Raw genomic sequence first — 21,917 nt, 5'->3', positions numbered from 1 at the left:
TGGGTAATTATAGCAAAATAACACTAGCAGAAGATAATAGGCAGTAATTTGATTGCAAAGACTAGAACAAATGAGTCCTAGATGATTACTTATAAATAAAATATTTCTCATTAAAAGGTACTGGTGGAGAATTTTGGTCCCAGATATATCACAGGAAAAAAATCCTATTAATTTCAGTGAATAGAGGATTTTTCTTTCTGATGATTTCTTATTACAATAATTTAATAGCATCTCAAGAAAAGTCTTAAATCTAATTTGTCAGCTTGTCTGCACTGTTTATTTGTTTGCACTGCATTCTGGTATTCTTTGAAGTTAATTTTATTAAATGATATAAAATGCAAAACACAACCTAAGCAATTTATGAATAATAACTGGGTAAAGGATTTATATCTTATTGGTTGTTTTCAATTTTGTGCATGTTACATACCATATTTGTTCAGAGATTATCTTCTTACATTGCATTTCCCAAAATATGGATTAATTACATCAGATTTTCTGCAACCACACTGAGACTATGGAAATTGTGAAGGTGGTGTTTTCAGTATATGCTATTATCTTGGTCCCCACTTTCTGAATTGGACTGCTTGCTGTTTTCACAAGTCCTATTTTTACTCATTGAATGAGAATTCACTTTTCAAGGCAATAAATAGTGCATTGTGAGTTCTCATCTTGGTCTTACATCAAGGCATCATAAGGTTGTGTACCTCGACTTGAAAGGTGTTTCAGACTCCTCATGAGTAGCTGATGCCACTATCTACAAGAAAACCTTTTTTAATTTCATTGCATTTCGTGCTTTAGAAAGAATTGGCACCTGGTCCCCCTGTCAATTCTATTTTAGGGTATCCAAAAATTTATTGCTTCCTAAAAAATACTATATATAGTCCTGTAAAATTTTCTTGGTGCTGTGTTATGCGCAGTTACTGAGGATTATAAAAGGAAAGTGCTTGAAGAGATTAGGCTGCTTTTACCAGCTAAAAGAAGCCCTATCAGAATGTATTATAGAGTGTTGAGCTCAGTAACACTGTACCTTCAAACCAGTAAGTTCTTCTGTTTATATTTTATAATTCATGAAAACTGATTTAGGAATAGTTTATATGACACATATTTAAGTGTATGGCAATTTTTGAAAAAGCCCAAGTTCTACAAATGTACTTAATGCTTAGAAGTCAATATATATACATAAATATATTTGTACAATATTATAACAACCTATGCTATCTCACTGAGGCAAGCATTCAACAAATGGTTCTAAGGAACTGTGATATTCAAAAACATGAAGAAATCACTACAGTGACAGTGAAGTAGATCAATATTCCTGAGGGTGCCTATTCCTATTTAAAATTAGAATTCAGAACAGTCACCATAGTGAGCACTGTGAGACTGAAGTCAGCCCACAGGAACAGATAGATATAGAAAGATAACAACGTGTGAAGCTCTCTGTGAAGTCTCATGTGTTTATGTCACTTCTGTAGTTGCACATCTGTGTGAAACTGTGTACTTAGGTGAGTGTGTCTGATCTCTCCTTTCTTTCTTTGGCACTATGAAGTAGGCATTGAAAAAGTATAGGTCTGGTCCCCGTTCACTGCTTATGCATTTTACAGTAATGAAAATGAAAAGAAGAAAAGAACTAAGCTCAGAACAGAGGAAACCACAAGAGGAAGTAATCCAGCATCCCCAAGACTCTCTGAGGGCAGGGTGACTGCAGTCACAGCATTCTGCATCACCTTGTACATCTTCTGTATCTGCAAAATGTTGGAGCTCTGGTTACACAGGGCAGCACTTCAGCTTCTTTCATAGGAGACATGAATTAAATGGGTCTTACTGGGTATACACTTAACTAATTTACCCAGTTTTTACCATCTAGAATTTGAACATCTAGTTTAGGTAGTTTAAGCTGATTGTTACACTTTTAACAGAGAATGATATATTGGAGTAGAGATGCATCCAGAGTCTATTAGAGAGAACCAGTTTTTCCCAGGTTAAACCAGGATGTAGGAACTGTTATTCAGAGATTCTCTAAAACAAAGAAATAGCCAGGATTGCATTCCTGACTTGATAACTTAAAACTCACAACATTTCCCTACTCTTATTTTTGGTAAAAGAACCCTTCGTCATGTGGACATCTTTGGGGGAAATTCATTGAAGATCACTCAAAAGGAACACATAATTTTTTCATGTGGGAATATTTCTCTGCAAAGAAACTGTCAGTTCTAGGAGCTTGTTTTGCTATCCTGATGGTTGAAGTGAAGTTTAGCTGGGATTAGTCCTCTCCAAGATATAGACCTGATTTTGCAGTGTACTTAAGAGCCATTGCTAAGTAGGAGTCTCCAAAACCATTGTTATGCATAAATTGAAGTGTGTTCCTGAGTCATGCCTGTGGTTTGGTGTGACTGTCATTCTCTTTCCTCTGAGTGGGAATGAAGTGCATAGCAAAACTGTATGGAAATGTCAAAGCACCGCAGTTCTATAGATCCTTCATCTTCACTTGAACTTAATCTGACTCAGAATAAGGCCAGGTATCCTGGGATTTTGCCTGACCGTCTAAGGGTCCTTGTTAATGCTGCATCTCTTTCCTGGCTTCTCCATACATCATCAGAAAAGAGAAAGATGATAGCTCATTTCTTCAGTTGTTTTCTCCTGAGATAAAGAGACAATCAATGCCCTTTACATTTCTCATAGCTTAAATAGATTTGATGTTCCTGAAGAAAGGCAATAGTCTTGATCTTCTGACAAGATTTGTTGAGTTACATAGATCTGTAAAAAAAACAAGTTTACAAAGTAGGTAGGAATATGGCCACCTGAATGCTATATTGGATTGTTTTGTTTTGTTGAACTCACAATATAAGTAAACATCATTGATCAAAGAAGGTCAAATGAATTGCACAGACTTAGAGACGAGGGAAGCTATTCTATTTTCTGTAGCACAGATTGGTGGACTCAGGAGAACAGCATTTGAAATAAATATATTTTCTTCTAAATTGTCAAATTCCTCTAGTTTATCTGAAAGCAGAATGCCCTTAACTCTGCTTATTATGTTTATTATGGCAGGTGAGAGCTCACCTGTCACATACTCACAGAGAATGAAAGTGCTGCTGAGACTAGGTGTTTATTTTTATCTGGAAGTGGCAACTACATAGAGATTTTTGAGAAAAATCCTAGTGCTTGCTTTGTGTTTTGTGCACAGTTAAGATGTTACCCTTTTGGTTTCTTTCATTTTCAGATTATTAAGACAAATACAGCAAGGTTTATTTAGCTTGGTGAAGATTTTTGCCAGTCATTAACATGAGAAGGTGAACACACACTGAAGCAAAGAGGCCTGCATAGATTTAGGACAGTTAAAAATCTGACCTCCCTCAAATTCTCTTTAATTCCCAGTAGATACTAAATCTTTCATAGGTATAGACAAAGGGCACAGGTGGAAGTATCAGCCCCTGAGAGGAAATAATTTACGAACCCTTAGACAAAAAGGTTGCCTTCAGTTTCTGTACTGTCCAGTGGCAGTGAAATTAATGTTTCCTCAAAGTAACAGCACAATGTGAGTGATATTTTATTCTAATTATTTGAAACAAGTTTTATTCTAATTATGCGAAATACTACTGGAATCACAAAGAAAAGTTTTCATGCCCAAAATACCTGAAGGGTGAGGGGATATCTTTAAATGAGGTTGAGAAGACTTATAACAAAAAGTAGCACTTTTCCAATTTTAAGTAAAGTAATGGGTTTTTTCCTACTTAAATCCACATTAGATATATTAAAAAAGATGTTTTTCTAGACAGCTGTAAATTTTATTAACTGGTTGTTTATTTTGTAGAGCAATCTGTCTTTTTTTTCAGCAAGACATGATGTAATTCATAATATAAGTTTTTGAAAGACCACTGATACAGTTAGAATTAATGATCTGCTCAAATTCCTCTTTAAACTTTCATAAGTAAACTCTAAATATGTTCTCATTACAGAGGTTTTTTGTGTGATTTTATAGTTTAAAAATAGATATTTGTTTCTAATTTGATTTACCCTTTATGATAATACTAGATTTTTCAGTGTAGAAAGAAAAAGGAGATTTGTATGTCAGGTCATCACTTCAGATAGAGATAGGAAACCCATGGATTGTCAGTGGAAAAAAAAGTCTTTGGTTTTTGACATGACAATGAATTTATAATCCTTCCTTTTTTGATTAATCAGCATTAAATATAGATAAAGGAATTTCAGAGTAAATTTCACAAATCAAGTCTGACAGGAGTAAATTTCACAAATCTAGTCTGACAGATGTGAATCAAATACTGTCAAAGTATAATACATCTGTATGATCAAAGAGATATCTGACCACAGAACACTACATTCATTTAATTATGAATCATGGAGGGGTTAAAAATTCTCTTGGAATGAGATCAGGTATTTCTGATACAATTTGACATTGACTTGCTTGTGTATGATTTTTTATGTTTTGGATTTTTTTGCCTTTAGGCTGTGCTTTGGAGGTACAAGTTTTCCCAGCTCAAAGGTTCTTCAGATGATGGGAAGAGCAAAATCAAGTTTTTGTTCCAAAACCAAGATACTAAACAAATTGAAGCAAAGGTAAAAACAATACCTTGTTTATATAAAGGCAATGTGCAATTTTCAAAGCAACCAAGGGAGTAAAGGAATATAATAAACTAAGTTACTGCAAAATATTAGATTAATGCACAAAGAATGCAAATAAAACCAAAGAAATTGAAGAAAACTGAATCAATTACTTGGAGAATTTTCTAGTTTAAAGTCTTTTGAAAGGTTTAATTAGATTAAAAAGTAATAAAATACAGGATGTATGGTTTTAGGTGTGATTGTAAAATCTCCTCTTTGTCATTTTGATAAAGCTAACTTACAGATTGAGTGCCTTTTTTTCATCCTGTAGTTGTATCATGAAGAAATTGTGCAAAATATATGCTTAAGTCAACCCGGGAACAAAACTTAGCAAAGGTCTAAAATCTGGTTTTGTTTCTCAGAGAAAAAAAAAGTGGAATAAAGACATATTCCCTGACAAGGCTGAAGCTTTGCGTCTGTGTCCAATGCAAAACAAAAGTTGTATATTTTCAGTTGTGCTTTAGATTCAAGAGTTAGTTCATGAAAACAGTAGCTGTGAGAGATTTAGCCTTACTTCAGTTTATGTCTTTCGAGAATAGGGCATTTACTGTCCAGTGTGTGTGAGAAGTGATCTCCCTGGGTCTCTGATAATTGAAACTGCCTTACAGTCTGGATCAATGTTCTTTTTGACTTGAACCCCAATTTTAATGTATACCTAAAGACTATTTTCTTGTCCATCTTTAAACCTTGCTTTTGAAGTATTTCCTATACTATTTTTCCTGACCACATCAGAGAGAAAATTGCTGACCAAATGTGATAATAAAACACTTCCATGAACAAAAAGGAAATAGTTAAATAAATTGTCCAAAAAAGCTAAATATGTACAGGATAATAAAGTGTGTAAAGAAAAATGCATTGGTTTAGGGACACTTATGACTTTAACTGCTAATAGCTACATTAAGCAGCTATTTTTCCTTCCTCTATGTCTCTTTATGTTTGATGTTAATTATTTCCTACCTAGCAGCTATTTACTTGATTTTGAATGTTTTACTCAATACAATAAAGGTATGTAAAAGTTCCAATTAAATCAACAGCAATGAGATGTGATGACCATGATTTTCATTACATCCATGTTCTGCTGCATCTCAAAGATAAATATTTTCTTCTGATTTCCTTCAGAAATTGTTTTAATAGTACAGAACTTTTTTCCACCTATAAGAAGAAAATGCAACCTAATCTAATGTCATGAGGATGATTTTCTCTTAAGGAAATTGTAAAATTTCATCTTGCTGAAGGATGAAAGTGGTTATTCTTTTTCTAATATCTGTCTGCTATAGCTGTCATCTTAACATGTGATTTTAAGACTGAAGAAAATTCATAGGAATATAAGAGTGGGACAGTATTAGGTTTTTTGTTTGGTTTTGTTTGATTGGTTTGTTTTTTTCGTTGGTTTTCTTAAATTGGTAAAATTAGAATATATTTTTAATACTGAATTACATTTTCAAAAATATTTTTAAAAAGTATGAAGTCTAGATTTTGAAGAAGAAAATAGTTTTCACGAAAATGTCTTAAAATTATATCTGTCATGCAAATCACTTTATAAGCCTTAGAGATATCCTGGTACCTTTATTGTACCTTTGGTTATTCCCACTCAATTACCTTCTCTTTACTATAAATATATAGTAAATATATATATATATATATATAATATATATATTTATATATATATAATATATATAAACTTTCACCTTAATCAATTTTGAAACAAACATTTGTTACAGTCATTTAATTTTCTTGGTGATCAAAGCATATCATCTATATTATGATCAAAGATGCCAGATTATATTCTCTTTGGAAGGTGCTATAGCATTTATAATGAGCACTTCTATAAATTCCAATTTGTTTACTTATTAAATATGTTGCTTAGTCAAAGAAATGTAAATAAGTGTGGCTATAAAATGAATGTGAAGGTTCTTGGGTCATATATTTTGAACACACACTGGTTAGCTTAAAATTCTATGTATAGCCCCCTTCAATAGCCTTTAAACCTTTCATGGATTTAAAGCACTATTTAGCATGAGGAGAGGTGGAACAGTCTAACCTCATTTTTTTTTGACTTTACATTACTAAGTTAGAGGTATAGCTATGTGCGGAACTGTTGAGTCATTAGAAAATGTTAATCAGATTTTCAGAAATGCTTGTAATGCCAGATTTCATGCATGCTGTATGCAGGCTTCATTTGGAATCAGACAAGGGAAATTTTGTAAAACATCTGTTGAAGGTTGGGATGAATATTCATGGCAACAGCTTTTATCACCTGTTAAATGCAGCTCTGTTTTTCAGATGGCCTGGAGACCCACTGTCATAAGGGAAAACACAGTGCAACATTTTCCTTATGATTATGGGGTTTTTCGAGTTATATTATATAGGGAATAATCAGAATGAAGTAAAATGAGACCTCACAGCCGAGAAGAAGAGCAAAAATTTGAGGGGCCATTGCACCAGTTTATTAGGGCTCTTCAATTCTGCATTCCCAAGCAGGAATCTGGAAGCAGGGCATGGCAAGTACCTTTCAATACACCTCAAATCCTGTGTAGAGTTTTGGGCCCCCCACTACAAGAAAGGCACTGAGGTGCTGGAGCGAGTTCAGAGAAGGGCAACAAAGCAGGTAAAGGGGCTGGAACACAAATGTTATCAGAGCCACCTAAGGGAAGCTGGGAGGAAAGGAGGCTCAAGGGGATCTTATTGTTCTCTACAACTACCTGAAAGGAGGTTGTAGCCAGGTGGGGGTCAGTCTGTTCACATGAGTAACAAGCAATAGGTCAAGAATGGCCTCAAGTTACACCAGGGGAGTTTTAGATTGGATAGTAGGAAAAATTTCTTCACCAAGAGTGTTTTCAAGCATTGGAACAGATTGCCCAGGGAAGTGGTAAGAGTTATCATCCCAGGAGTTCTTTAAAAGACGTGTACATGTGGCACCTGGGGGCACGGTTTAGTGATGGGACTTGGCAGTGTTGGGTTAATGGTTGGACTCGATGGTCTTAAAGTCTTTTCCAACCTAAATGATTCTGTGATCCTATATCATTCCTTCACAGAAAAATATGAGTTATCAAAATCCAGATGCTTCCTATCTTCCTTCATTTACAAGGTGGCATACTTTGTGTATTTCATGCTATCCCAGATGCGTGATTATGGCATGTTACGCCTTTGCTCTAGAACATTTATTCATGATCTACAGAATTAAGGCAGTCAGAGTGCTCAGCTATTGAATTTTGATCCAAAATTTAGATAAATTCGTTATTATTCCAGAAATATATTACAACTTGTACATACATATGGCTTGCAAAAAAATATGTGTGCGTTTTAAATTTTAGCCATACTGTCTTCATAATTGTCCAGCATCTCCTCTGTATTCTGGTAGAATATACAGAGATATCACTGTTAATGTTAGAAGAATCGAGAGAAAATACATTTTTTGAAAAGTCCAGCACCACATCCATTCATCAGGTAGCTTTTTATTTTGTTGAGAAACATACTTGCCATTAAAATTTATATTCCTAAGTGAAAGTGACTTCATTGACACTGAATTACTAATATTCTTATATTGTCAATATTTTTTACAGTGTGTTTCATGCCTGACTTAAAGAAATTCAAAATGGCTTGCTTTAGATACACAACACGTGCTGGATTTAGTTACACTTTTACTTGTTACCTGTTATAGTTCTTGTCAGCTTTTAAATAATGTTAGATATTTAAATGTTACAAATATTACTGTTTATTTTCTGTAGAGCACTGATCTGTACTGATGGTTTTGTTTGCCTTTTCTCTAAATTAAATCTTGTTACTACAAAGATATATAATGTAGAATAAAAGTAGTGTTTCCTCATAGATTTAAGCAGTTCCAGTCTGAAAAACCTGAACAATAATTACCATAGGTCATACCAGTGGGTCCATGGCAGGGTGCCTGGAAACAAACACCTGACTTTGATGGTCTCTAAGGCAAAGTCTAAGTGGTTTCTGACAAGAAAACCACTTAAGGGCAACATTAATCACCAGTACCCCTTAGACATTCCAATCTGTAGGTTATTTCCCAGCTGTCACTCAGCAGGAGATATTGCATGAGTTTGCACCATCAGACGGAAATGTTCTGAGTGAGAGCTACAAAATAGAGCTGTCGGCTTGGCAGAACATGGAGCCAATGTGTCCCTGTATTTGTTCATACTGAACTGTTGGGAGGGTTTAAAAAAAAACCCAGCCACAGAAGGGCAGAGCTTTCTCTGCCTCTTGTAAGGGATTCACTTAGGCACCTTCCTATCTAGTTATCTGTCTGTTTACCTGAGATTTTAGCTGTAGTTTAATGATCCATTTTTCCTCCATTGTATCATGGAAGCCTCCAGAGACTAACACAATCTCAGGACTGTAATAAACTCAGAGTGTTGTAATCTTCAATTTTACCTGACTAAATATTAGACCACCGCAGTAGAAACTGCTTTTTATTTTTCTGACAAGAAGAGTCCCTTAAATCAGTGAGAGATACTGTTTCAAGATAAAATGCTTCCAAACATAGATGCATGTAATGTGTAGAAAAATCAGCATTAGTGCTTTTTCTTATTACATGTATTTTCTCGTTTTAATTTTTCAAGTAAACACACCAAACTCTGAATTGAATCTCTGTGCCTTGCCAAACATATGTATAACTCAAAAGCGACACTTCAGTCTGTGCTTTCACCTCTCTCAAATTGCAGCACAACAGTTCTGTCAGAAGAACTCAGTCAAGGTCACACAGCTGTGCTGCATCAGGTGAGCTTTTGTTCACAGACTAGCTGAACTCCTGAGCTGAGCAGTACAAAGCTGAACTGAACACAAAAATAAGTTTATAAAGATGAAAGTCCAGTCAATTGTCTTGGACTGTTTTAATATGGAGAACTGAAGAGGGCAGAAATATGGTATCAGCAAAAGAAGTGTAACTTTGAAGATTAAACATTAATTTTTTTTATTAATAGTCCCTTAATAGTAATAGTTGCCAATTAATTTGTACTTTAATTTGTCTTGTATAGAAATGTAATGTAAAATAGGACAAATAGCCTGAGCCACTGCTGATCACATTACTGAGAAGAAAATACTTACTTTGAACTGTTGCAAGGTGATTTGATGGGTACTTGCACCGTTTTCCAGACTGACATTTCTGTTCAAGTATGTTCTCCAAATTGCAGTTTTAAATTAATCCTAGCTCTTAGCCTTGAGAGGTTTTCTGTGAGCATCACAGTGCTCTTCACATTTAGAATATCATCTTAAAATGTATATCCTTAAGATTTTTGCAGAATGATTGCTCAGTTGCAGTGACTGCATTTGTGAGCTCAGATTTCTGATATTTGTTCGTGTGTTTCAGTTTTTAGTTTTCCCATGTCTTGCACATTATTTGTTTAATATCTATTTTAGATCAGATTCTATGCTAATATAGAGAGACCACGTAACACCAAATTTGATGAAAGAACAAATATTTTCTCATATCAGCAGTCTACATATGGATGAAAGAGAAGGTTTTTTTCTAACCATATCATGGATACTTAGAAACAAAATTGCTTGATTTTGTAGATGTATCATTTATGTAGCTTTATCATTAATATAATGCAATAAGACACTGTTGTGTTTTGTTGGATTTTTTTCATTTGGGGGAAACTCTCTTTCTGTTTCCTTTTTCCATCTCCTTCTTTCAATCCAGACTTTCTTTGTGAAAGGCTACTAGAATTTCCGTACAAGTCTGACCTTTCTCAATGACTGCATCTTTCTCATATACCTTTCAGCCCACTTACATTGTCCCCAGCAGGAACGGTGAATGTTCAGGTTAATAATCTGGGAGTGTCTGCCATAATGACAGCAATATAGGGTGAGAGTAGTTTAATCAACAGATAGCTTATAAAGACAGTTTGAGGACCAAAGTGTACACTGATATTGCTAGGAGAGTAGGGTCTTAGGTGAGGTGTACAGACAACATTCTGGATATTGGAATAATACTAAATTGTATGCTTTTGAATGAACAAGTAGATGTGGCTCAAGTTTATATTTCTTGCTTTTGGGGGATTCAGAGAATTTTCTTTTCCTTACTGGTATCAACTTTAATGGCTTCACTCATATTTTTTAAGTTTCTTAGGGTTTGCCTATTTCTTTACTTGAAACTTCATCTAAAGTAGGTGTGTAATAGGCAATACCCTCCCTGGATGAAAGTGTATTCAGATGAGAGGATGACTGAGGATGAAATATATACAAAAACAACGAGGGGTGGCTGGGTGTGCACAAAAACCTATGAGTTCCCCTCCATCTGCTGGCAGTAGTGCTGATGTGTGGCCAGCATAAAGTGCAAGTTCTCAGTGGAAATGAGGGCATGTTTTGTCTGTCAGCAGCTCTACAGGAAGTCTTATCTATTCATTAAGATTTCTCGTGATTAGGCTGATCTACCAAGAAAGTGTTATTCCTGATAGAGCCTGTTCCCATCAATCAAGCTCCTGGGAACTGAGCTGCAGCCATTAATTAGACCTGTATGTACTCACCACATACCAGTCAGTCTACTGTGCTTCAGATTGCTTTAATTTCCAGGCAAATATGCATGTCTTCATTGAAATAGGAACAATGTGTCATGGCAAATAATAATCAAGCTTTTGCTGACTTCTTAGCAATCAAGGTAATTTTCACGTTGTGTCATTACTATCAGTATTAGTAATCCAGTGGGACCTTCAGAGGCTGTTCTGTTGCCTCACCCATTCGCCTTGATGGTCCATTGAGCAATGAATATTCCTGGTGTGTTGCTGTTGCAGAAACACTTGTGATAACTGTTGGTAATTCTTATAGTCATACAGTGTGAAAATTCAGTGTTCAGTAGCTGTAATTATGATAGTAAGAACTTTCAGCTAGTAGGGTTACCTAATTAACTTGAACAATTCTCAAGCTATAATATTTGTTTTAATAGTCTTATTCTGTTGAGATGTGGGGGTAAATGTAGTCTTTCTACGTATAACACATGCCACTCATATTAGAAATATATCATGCTTCCACTAAATATTTATTCTATGATTTTAAGCTTCAGTTTTATTTTATAATAGTGATTAGATAAATTAATACATTAATAAAATTGAGTTAACTGAAGAGTAACTTAATTTCAGTGACTGATAGTTGTTATTCTGAAATATCTTCCATAACTCCTTATTTCCTTGTCTTTCACTGTCCATTGTTTTCTTATCTATGATAAATTTTCTTGTTTTGAAATTTGAAGGAGAAAAGGCACCATTTTGACATAGTGATAACATTGTCTTTCTCCCAAGGTTTAAAATTGAGAATGTCTCTAAACAGATTTTTTTTTTGTATGGACACAGATGGCAGGTTTGTGACATTCGGCATAAACTTTATCTTCTTTGTTGATAATTGATTGTCAGGGGAGTGTAAAGAAGCTCATGGGATGTTACAAATTTATTTCCGAGCATGTCTGAAGGACATTTGCTGGGGTTATAAGAGAGCTGAACAAAGCTTCACCTATTCAGTACATCAAGAGACACTCTGCAAATGAAGCTTTCTGCTTTAACACTATTGCCCCTCACACATGAGGGATTTGTGAATGTCTCCATGTATTCCGTGAAGAAATATCTTCCAGAAAATTTCAAGGGGCAGAAAATTGCAGGTTGATGTAATTTTCCGAGATTTAGCAATTTTTGTTGAGTTTACATCATCAAAATTCTTCTAAGCAAAAGAGAAAAACCCTTGGCACTGTATAACCTGGAAATACCAGTGCTACACAGAAACACGAATAGAATATACCACAGTTATCTATTATTGGCTTCCTATTGCAGTGAGAAAATCTGTATGGACAGTGAATAGAAGCAGAAAGATGGCAACTGTGCATCATTATCCCTACACTTACATATATTCAATATATATATACATATATATACATATACCTCAGTGTTTACTTTCAAATACAACAGATATTTTTCAATTAAATATCAGCTCCAAAAAACACATACTGAAGATAACCTAAAAAAAATTAATCAGACAAAGTCAATTAGACACAAAGGAGCAAATTTATGTATGTAAAAAGATGTAGTTTTTTTTCCTCTGTAGTGGTATCTAAAAGAGTCCCAACTAGTCTAATCATATGCTGATGGACTGTAAAGAAATGCAAATTTAAGTGGAAAAAGAAGGATTTTCTATAATATTTCTAATGAAGTTAAAACACTGAGTATGTTCCCTTTTTGATCCAATAACAGATCCAAAACTGATACAAAATATCATTGTGTGATAGTAGCACTTTTTGAAATGTCTTTTTTTTTTTTTTTTTTTTTAAATTATAGAATCAGGTAAGATAATAGCTAACGCTGTGAGGTGACACGATGAACAAATGCAACATGTGTGGAACTCAATGTTATTGATTTTTTGTGGGTACATTGATTACACAATAGTAGTACAGAGATGTGTAGACTGTTATGGTGCAGCCATTAAATTTCTATCTAAATTAACCTGCAAAAGTGCCAGATTTGCATTACCCTGGGGCAAGATTACATAGTATCACTTTCCTTTCCCTTCAGCTAGCAGGATCTTGTATTTTTATGGAGGCACTTAACTCATAAATTTGTCCATCTTAGCACCCAAACAATTATTTATTGATTGTTACATGTTCAATATTTAAGTCCCTATAATGGAGAATTGTAGGGCACATTAGTGGAATGACAGTAAGTTTTTAAAAATATTGCTATTTGAGTAGCAGTTTGTTCCTGGTTATATGTTTGTGAGGTGTTCTTCTCTTTCATTATTAATCTTTTTTGTTTTCACTTCCAGGAGCTGGAGTTTTCCAACCTGTTTGCAGTCCTTCACTGTATCCACTCATTCTTTGCAGCCAAAGTGGCTTGTTTGGACCCTTTGTATGTAGGCAGCCAAGCCACAGCTTCTGCTCTTCCCACAACTTCTGGTACTGGCAAATTAAAGTATACTACTTGACATCTCGTACGACAGCACTGCCATTTAACAAGGAGACATAACAATGTATAAATATTCATAAGATTTAGACCTTTGGTGAACCATGTACGTGGAAACCAATCCTGGAGGCAAGACATCTTGCAGCATCAGCAGATAAATGGTCACATGGGATCATAATTTCATCTCGGTTCTGCAAGACATCAGTAAATAATACTAGCCAAAATCCCAGAATAGGATGGATATGCTTTTAGTATTATCTATTTGTACTTACATAGTGCTTTAAACAACACTGGAAGCAAAGGAATAAATTATGAAATGAAGCACTTGAGTATTTAATAAAATTTTCAAATTGCTGTAATAATACACAAAAAGAATTGTCATTTTCCTGTTTTCAGATGTTTTTTACGACATTATAATAAACTCTGAGTATGAACATAATGCCCAATCATTATATTATAAATGAGAGCAAGCAGCAAGCATATAATACATGGTGACAAGGAGATAAACATGAAAAGTCATTTGTGTAAGTGTCTCCTCAAATAAGAAAGCACTTTAAGCACTACTGTAAATCCATACCTGTGTCCATACATGGGGTCATGCTACTTTTTCCATTATGTTCTCTTAGTCTAACAGTAACAACAACAAAGATATAACCATACTGGAGTGAATAATTAAAACAAAACCAAAAAAACCAAGCCACAAAAAGCAACACAGTTTTTCATGGGTAAGAGCCTCTTCTTCAAGTAAAAATAATGGCATATGAATTTAGTTTTAATTGCAAATTAAGTGCAAGTACAAAAAATATTGTCAGCTATTTGCTTCCTCCTTTTTTTGGTAAAGAATGCTGCAAATCTAACAGTCTTTGTTCACAAGATTTTGAATTTGTTTCAGAGACAACCCACTTCATATGTTGTTTCCATGGTTAACTTTGATTTCACATCATAAGTATGATATCTGCTCCACTCAAGCTCTCAAGAAATAGACATTTTACATTATTGTTGAAAAAATAGTTCACTCTTTGAATTCTTAATAATTTATATTTTATAGATCTATATTGTTAGTAAAAAACCGGAATAATTTAAATAAGCTATAATGAATAGATTACAACATGGGTAATTTCTTTGTCTGTTAAGACCATTACATCACTCTGGACCATGTGCTAGTTCGGGAGTATCATTTAAAGATCAAATATGAGGGACTTGTAAATTTAAAATGAATAACTTTATTTCATTACAGTTTTGCAAAATAATTTAATGTTGTGCTATGACACACATCAGTGAAGATGGAAAAAAAGTGTGAGGATGTGTGTGATTTGGTTGAAACAACAGAAAAGGTGAGGGATTTTCTATTTTGGCAAACAGGAATGAGAACTGAAAAATCTACAGGAAGAACAGTTAGTGAACTACAGTTTGGGCACAACATTTTCAGTAGAAGTTTGTGGGGCTTCCATTTATTGTTTTGTAATCACAACTTCCTTTCCCCCCCCCCCCCACTTGGACTTGTTAATGGCAGGTGTGGTCTAGGGATACCATCTGCCTTTTTTAGCAGAAAGGTGAATTCTGTTACATCCTTTTCTACATATTAAGATAATTAAAACTTTGAAAGTGAAGCCAGAGAAAAGCTTATCAAAATGGGAAAAGTTCAAAATGGAAAGCAGGGACAAAAGATTAATGAAACGTAGGCACAAATCATGTCTCCTTTTTTTTTGCTTTGCATTAAAAATATTTGGATTTACTTCTATGAGAGTTATGTTGCTTTGAAGTATAGCTGATCTAACTTGATACTAGCTCCAAATAATCCCAAAAATATTTTTCTGAGGACTCTTTTGTCACTTTCAAATGTTTTTCAGTACACGTTTTATTCCTTTTAGTACACCTCCAAGGGCTACACATTTATTTTTTATTCTAAATACAGTGGAATGATGTCATAATCCAACTATTAATTGCGATGTGTCATCAAAATCCAACATTTTGATAGGCATCATCATGTATTTGGTTACATGAATTGTCCTTAAATAAGGGGATCCCATACTGGTCTCTGAGTGACAGAACTACCATGGCCATCCATAGGATCTTGAGTTTGCTCCTGGGAGAGTACAATCCCTAAATATTTCAAATCCAAAGCCACAGCAGTCTAAGAGGTTTAACAGTGGTGTCCTTGTCAAGAAAGCATATACTAGAAACACAGATCTTGGCAGGCTGCTGACAGTGCTGAAAACAGAAGTCTGATATCTGTTAATGACAGTTCTCCTCCTCAGTGCTCCCAAATCTTCTCCTTTTTTCAGTGCATTGCTGTGGCATTCAGATATCACAGTGTCGGCATATGCTAACACCTCTGTGCATGCTCTGCTGGCACTGGCAGAATCTAAAACTAGTCAGCTGCCAGTTGAATGTTTTTCCTTCTACCATCCACGTTATGTGCACGTTTTTACCACTGAAACTGAGAGGTATTTAAGAGATGTGCTTGAATGAGCATTACATTTACCCAAACCAGCACAAAGTATGCCATTGGACATTTCTGTAGATGAAGGGATTCCATTATATGAAAGAACCCCTACTAAAAAACCAAAATCAAAACACCAGAAATGATTGTTGTGCAGTATGGAAATAATGACATGAACTTTTGGGACTCCACCAGGGTATCCTGAATATCTCTGACAAGTACTCTCTTTGTGTCCATCACTGAGACTTTTGCAAGTGGGCATTAAATGTGCCACATTTAAGAAACACATTAGGCTGTAAATTGATATATGTTTTGTTTTGGTTTTGTTTTTCTAAAGAGATCAACTGGCAGGGTTTAATCAATATTTTTATTTTCAGGAAGATAGAATTGATACTGAGAGAATATAAGATGCCATAGCCTTGACTGTAGGTCAGCTTTGATTTGTTAGTGCAGCAGGGGTTTGTGCAGTGACCTCACCAAATATTCAGAGGTAGCTCTGCATCCAACCTGACCCTTGTAGAGCAAGTTGGTAGAAAATTCAGTCTTGAACCAAAGAGGGAAAGTTTTAACTCTGTGTTATAAGTAATCCTGAAGTACCAAAATAAAATTTACAAACATATTAAAAGGCTACATTTTTCATTTAAACACCTGCAAGAGGTTCCCATTTACAGCACAGTGAACTTCATATAAAGCCTGAGTCAAAACTCAGGCTTTATGCTGCAGCCTGTCATTTCACACATAATATATAATGAATACAAGAATTTTGTAAGTCCAGACTGCCCAGAGACAATGAAAAAACTACAATTATGAGATGTCAACTTTTGCTAAAAAATCAATGTGCACATTTTAAGAAGAAAGAGCAAAACAACCAACCCATAGAATAATATGTAATTTATTTTCTTTATGTCATGATAGTTTAATAAAGAAAATTCTTTATAGTACTGTGCCTATTTAAATGATGTTATACAGTATACCAAAAATACACTTGATTTGATTTGCTTTGCTTTGTGATGGGAATTTTAGATAATCTGATCTTCAAAAAAATAATCATATGATACGTTGTAGTGTTAGCATAATTTAATTAAGGAAGTGTTACTGGTTTGAATAGATGTTATTCTTGATTTCCTCAGTAAATTAATACATTTCTTTTCCTAAATCTGTTTAAAAATACAGTTAGAGACTTTCAAAAGAGCTTTGCATTCTAGTAGCATGAAGGCATCTTTGAAATAAAGGTCAGCATATTTTTTTAGCTGTTCACCATTTTATTAATTACGTGCAGCAAGAAGTTTGTGGAGACGAGCTAGTTGTAAGTGTGTTATTTTTTAAAACCAGTAACTGGAAGATTTTTTCAATTCAAACTAGAATTTTTCAGAATGCAATTCAATAATACAGAGCATCAATTTGCTTTGAGATGAAAATCATAAGAAGTCTTATTTTCTAAATTAGTCCTTGATTCTACAAAAATATATTTATTTATTTTAGACATGTAGGCTTATCAGAACACCTCAAAGTGCACAATTAAACATGTTTAGATAGATATCAACACTGCAACCTGTTACTTTAAATGTGATTTGGTTTATTCAATGCCTTAAGATGTTTCTTGAATAGAAAACAAATGTTAAAAAGGTTGAAGATCTCATGAATGTACAGCTGTTTTCCTTAGAAAAACTCAGACCAGTTTTCATTCTGCTTTGAAAATTCCAAGGAAGCTCTTGAAAATTTTATTAATATTAAACACTAATTCTTGCATTTAATTTTCTATTTCTTTACAGGATCTGGTCTCTGAAAAAGTGTAGTGTCTAAAAGAAAGTTTAGGCTGATTTTAAAATTTCTGTATCAGGGAACTATGAGTCTGTGCTTTGAACTCTGACCAGTTCAGTATGATAGGAAACATGAGAGATTCAACTCAAGCTCCCAGAATTTAAGTACATGTCTTAGATGCCACTCAATGCTCTCAAAAGGGAAACACAAGGCAGGATTGTAGCTTAAGATATCTGAAGGTGCATATGTGTGTGTCTCTCTCTCTCAGGAGCTAGAGATGCTCCTACCCTAGTGCTTTAATTTTATCAGGAATGTGGGGTTTTTTATAAAGGCTTCTACCTAAAGCCACTCATTGTGCTATTCTTCATATCACAGAGCAGTCTTTAAGCACATGAACTGTTTTTATCAGGATGAAACTAAACAAGCATCACATCTATATCAGCTCCAGGTCCTAATGGCCTTTCAGTCCATGCAGCCCAAGTGAAATGAGTCCAGAGTAAAAAAAAAAAACCCTCTGAGATGCTAACAGTGAGACCACCAGGTTTTGGTGCCAGGCGTTTCTGTGTCTGTGGGGCTGCTGCTCCTGCACTGTTGGTGCTTGAAGGACCCTAAAAAGCTGAGCTTTCCAGTGTAACCCACCAGAGCTTAGTGCCTGAAGGGGGATTCTGTGCTGTGGCAAGGGGAAGAATGAAGCTGCCAAGGGCCACAGTTATCCTGCACCTTTTTCTCTCTCCACACTGGGAGAGAAAATATTGACTGCAAGCAGGCTACCCCATGCTAGTCAGTCTTCTCCCTGATGCATCTTTCTCCCCATCTACCACATACAAATACATACCTGAATATTTGCTATGAGGTCCCCAAGCATACTTCCTTGTTCCCTCACCCCCGTTGTTCAGACAGATGGAAAACTGTACTCTCACCTACATAAGGGAGCTGCTAAGCCTTATACACAGTCAAGGGACAGTGTTAAGGATTATGGCAAGGACATCTGTATAGCTGCAGGAATGCTTGAGTGTGATTAACATTCAGGTTACAGCAAATTCATATCTGTGCTTAAGTGCTTTCCTGACTTGGAGGGTTCTTAAGTGGAATTTTAGTATTTTCCGGGAATAAGTTCTATAATGTCAACACATTTCAACTTGCTTAGCTCAGTTTTCAGGAAGTTTAGTAGAGACAGTGGTTCATATCTTGTTGGAATAATAGAAAAAACCCCATAGGAATACTGGAATAAAAACAAATTTCTGTTCTGATTCTGTATATTATTACAGTACATTACGTAATCTATTAAAATATATTGAACAATTTTAAACTAAATGCTTTCATTTACATTACCTAGTTTCACTATGGTATACATGGCTTCCACTTTCAACAACTTTCTCCACAGGAATCCCAGATATATATTATAGAAATTCTTTTATTATTCAGTATATACTAATATATAATGCAGCGTGTGTGTATGTGTGCGTGTGTGTGTGTGTATATATTAGTATATACTAATGGAAGATATTCAGTATATATTAATGAGAGTTACATATTAGGCACAACTATAAAACAGAAGCATAAATCCATGAAGCTTTACATTTAAAAACTTATAATACTATAAAGAGACATATGTATATTAGTTGAAGAAATGGCTATTTTTGCAGGATATGCACAGTCTGGGTATATGATAATAAATTGATAAACACTAACTAATTTACTATTTCATACCTCCAGGAACTTTTTTTTTTAATTATTCTTATCCCTTTAGCATATTTGCAATATATATCATAAGTTTTAATTTGTTATGGATAAAAATGACTGAAAAAATGTAATAGAAAGTGCTATATATTTTATAAATATTAGAAATTTAAGAAAAGCTATTCAAATTATTTATTTCATTTTTAGTTAAGGTTTTGTGATTGTTTGTAATATGTATTTGTGACAAGCATAAATCACCTAGTTGTTTAAGCTCATTAATGTACCACTAATAAAATGCTATCTTCTGTTTTGTTTTCGTTATGCTTCTTTTTGTAATGGAACATAACAGAAAAAAATAGAAAATAAATACTTTTTTTAACTAACCTTTTGCATTCAGTCATACAGTGTATGAGTTTTATATCATTGAAAGCCAAGTCTGAGAAAATCAAGAAAATAGTTGGAGAATGTGGGGTGGTGAAGTTATTTCCCAGCACTATGCTCAACTGGTTATTTAATAGAAATAAGGACTTTTCCTTATCTGTATGATCATTTCTACAAGGCATACCATCCACTTAAAGCTTGACTGGGATTTTGGAAGCATCCCTCTCTCCTTTGCTATGAGTCTCATTTAAAAGCAGATTATTTTACCACACAACCACCAGATTATTTTACCATTGACATTTATTTTCTTAGTTTTGTTTGGTATTAACTTGGGCCCAATATTGCAGTGCATGAAGGCATTTTTGGTATATCTCTGAAACCGAACACCTTTAAAATGGTGCTGCATTTACTTGAACAAAACCAACTTTGATTTTCTTTATCTTTTTCCCTGACCGAGGGAAGAGATGTTAAAAGAGGAGGAGTCCCTTCTTTTGTTTAGGCACCTTTGTACCTTTTCAACAATTTGTGGTGAGTCTAAAGTGCACATCTCACAAGCATGTTTTTAGTGCCTTACTTGTGCTTGCAGTTTAGAAAAGCAAGATAAGTTCCCTTATGTAAGTGCTGCTGTCACCTTTCTCTCTCAGCTCCTCCACAAACAGTCACTGGGGCATTTTTGGACCTCAGGCTGGTGTCACCTTCCTCAGTTCTGTACCTAAGGAAAGCTCCCTGGTCACCCCAGCCCCTTCAGCATCTTGAAGAGAAGGAAAAAATATGAAATTTTATTGTAATCATGAGTATGATGAACACTTTGTGTTGAAAAAATCCTCAGTCCTCATTCCCAGATATGATTTGGCTCTTGTGGGTTAGCAAACATACATAACTCTGTAACATCAACATTAGCTACCTGCATTTCAAGTTTGTTTTTATATCACATTTAAATTAAAGGACAGAAAGAAAAAAAAGAAAAAGAGAAGAGAAAGGTCTTTAAAAAAAAAAAAAAAGAGGAGAAACATAGAATATTACAAAGCTAGGAATACCTTGTAAGTTAAGTATAATCCAAATGTACTGTTGTAGCTACCATTTTCATTCACCTGTTAAATAGGAACTGTATTTTATATTGAGAGTATGGACTCATAAAACAGAAACGTTTGTTTATCCTGGAATTACCTATCTTTTTTTGAATTATCATTTTTAATCTAGCATCTTTTACATCTTCTCCACAGATTTTGACCTCAAATGAAAAATCTTGTACTCAAAATTTCTTAAGGTACAGCCCTTGAATAACTTTCCCTAAAGTCATGGTTCTTATGTTCCACAGCTAATATACTTTTTCTCCAAGCCCTACAACAGTTTATTCTTGCAATTTTTTAAATTGATTGTGGTCTATTTACCTGTGCATTTGACCAATAAAAGTTAGCACAGTATAATATTTGTGTCTTACCAATTATTAATTTGTACAGTTTTCTAGTGTTTCTTATTCAGTATTTTGACAGTAGTTATTCTGTCTTTGAAGTAGTAGTGTTTTCAGGGTTTTTTAAGTAGTCTTCAAACACAATCCCCAATACAAATGGAAAACTAAATTCCTAATCAGAAGAAAAATAATTTATTCGCTGTAGTGGTATGGTTAATATGCAACTGTTCAGAAAAGTGAAGAGAGGGTTTCACCATACAGCCACTATTGGCATTTGTTGGCTACGTGCTTAATGTACTTTGCAAACCCACTCTTCTCACAACTCTGAGCAGAATTTCTTCAAAACCATTTCCTTCATGTATCATGTATGATACAGGTTGTAACCAGACCTGGCTCAAGACCCTGAATACTGTGAACAAAATTTTAGTAGTCGAAAAATGCTTCCTCCTGTATGTTTCACCAGTCTGGAGATGATGTAAAACTCAAGGCCATAAACAGGGATTTATTCTTTTTCCTAAAACACACAGCACAAAACCAGTAGCAGCTGGGAGAGGCTGTGTGGAAGCACTGCTATTCCATATTGCCTGGTTTGGTTTTGCAGAATTGTGAGCATAGAAGATAATAGTGTTTTACCTGCTTTTTGTTTTTCTGGACTACCTAAGGTGCAACCTGAACTTTTTTCAGACTTTTTTTTTTTTTGCTGCAGACTAGAGGACTAGAA

General features: G+C 34.6%; 1 protein-coding gene across 6 annotated transcripts in view; it reads left to right on the top strand.

Annotated features, from left to right (window-relative positions):
* The window catches only part of SNTG1 (syntrophin gamma 1), a 340,195-nt gene extending 320,483 nt beyond the window's left edge, over positions 1–19,712 (top strand). For all 6 annotated transcript variants that reach the window (XM_050328342.1, XM_050328333.1, XM_050328327.1 and 3 more), the window contains 2 exons: positions 4,465–4,575; positions 13,384–19,712. In XM_050328342.1, the coding sequence (XP_050184299.1) occupies positions 4,465–4,575; positions 13,384–13,542 (270 nt within the window). In that variant the 3' untranslated portion in view covers positions 13,543–19,712. The remainder of the gene's footprint in view (positions 1–4,464; positions 4,576–13,383) is intronic.
* Positions 19,713–21,917: the final 2,205 nt, after the last annotated feature.

Source organism: Myiozetetes cayanensis, unplaced genomic scaffold (assembly GCF_022539395.1).
Source record: "Myiozetetes cayanensis isolate MyiCay16 unplaced genomic scaffold, myiCay2020 scf1, whole genome shotgun sequence".
Classification (NCBI taxonomy): domain Eukaryota; kingdom Metazoa; phylum Chordata; class Aves; order Passeriformes; family Tyrannidae; genus Myiozetetes; species Myiozetetes cayanensis.
Note: the sequence above shows the minus strand (reverse complement) of the source record. Positions and strands in the feature narration are given on the sequence as shown.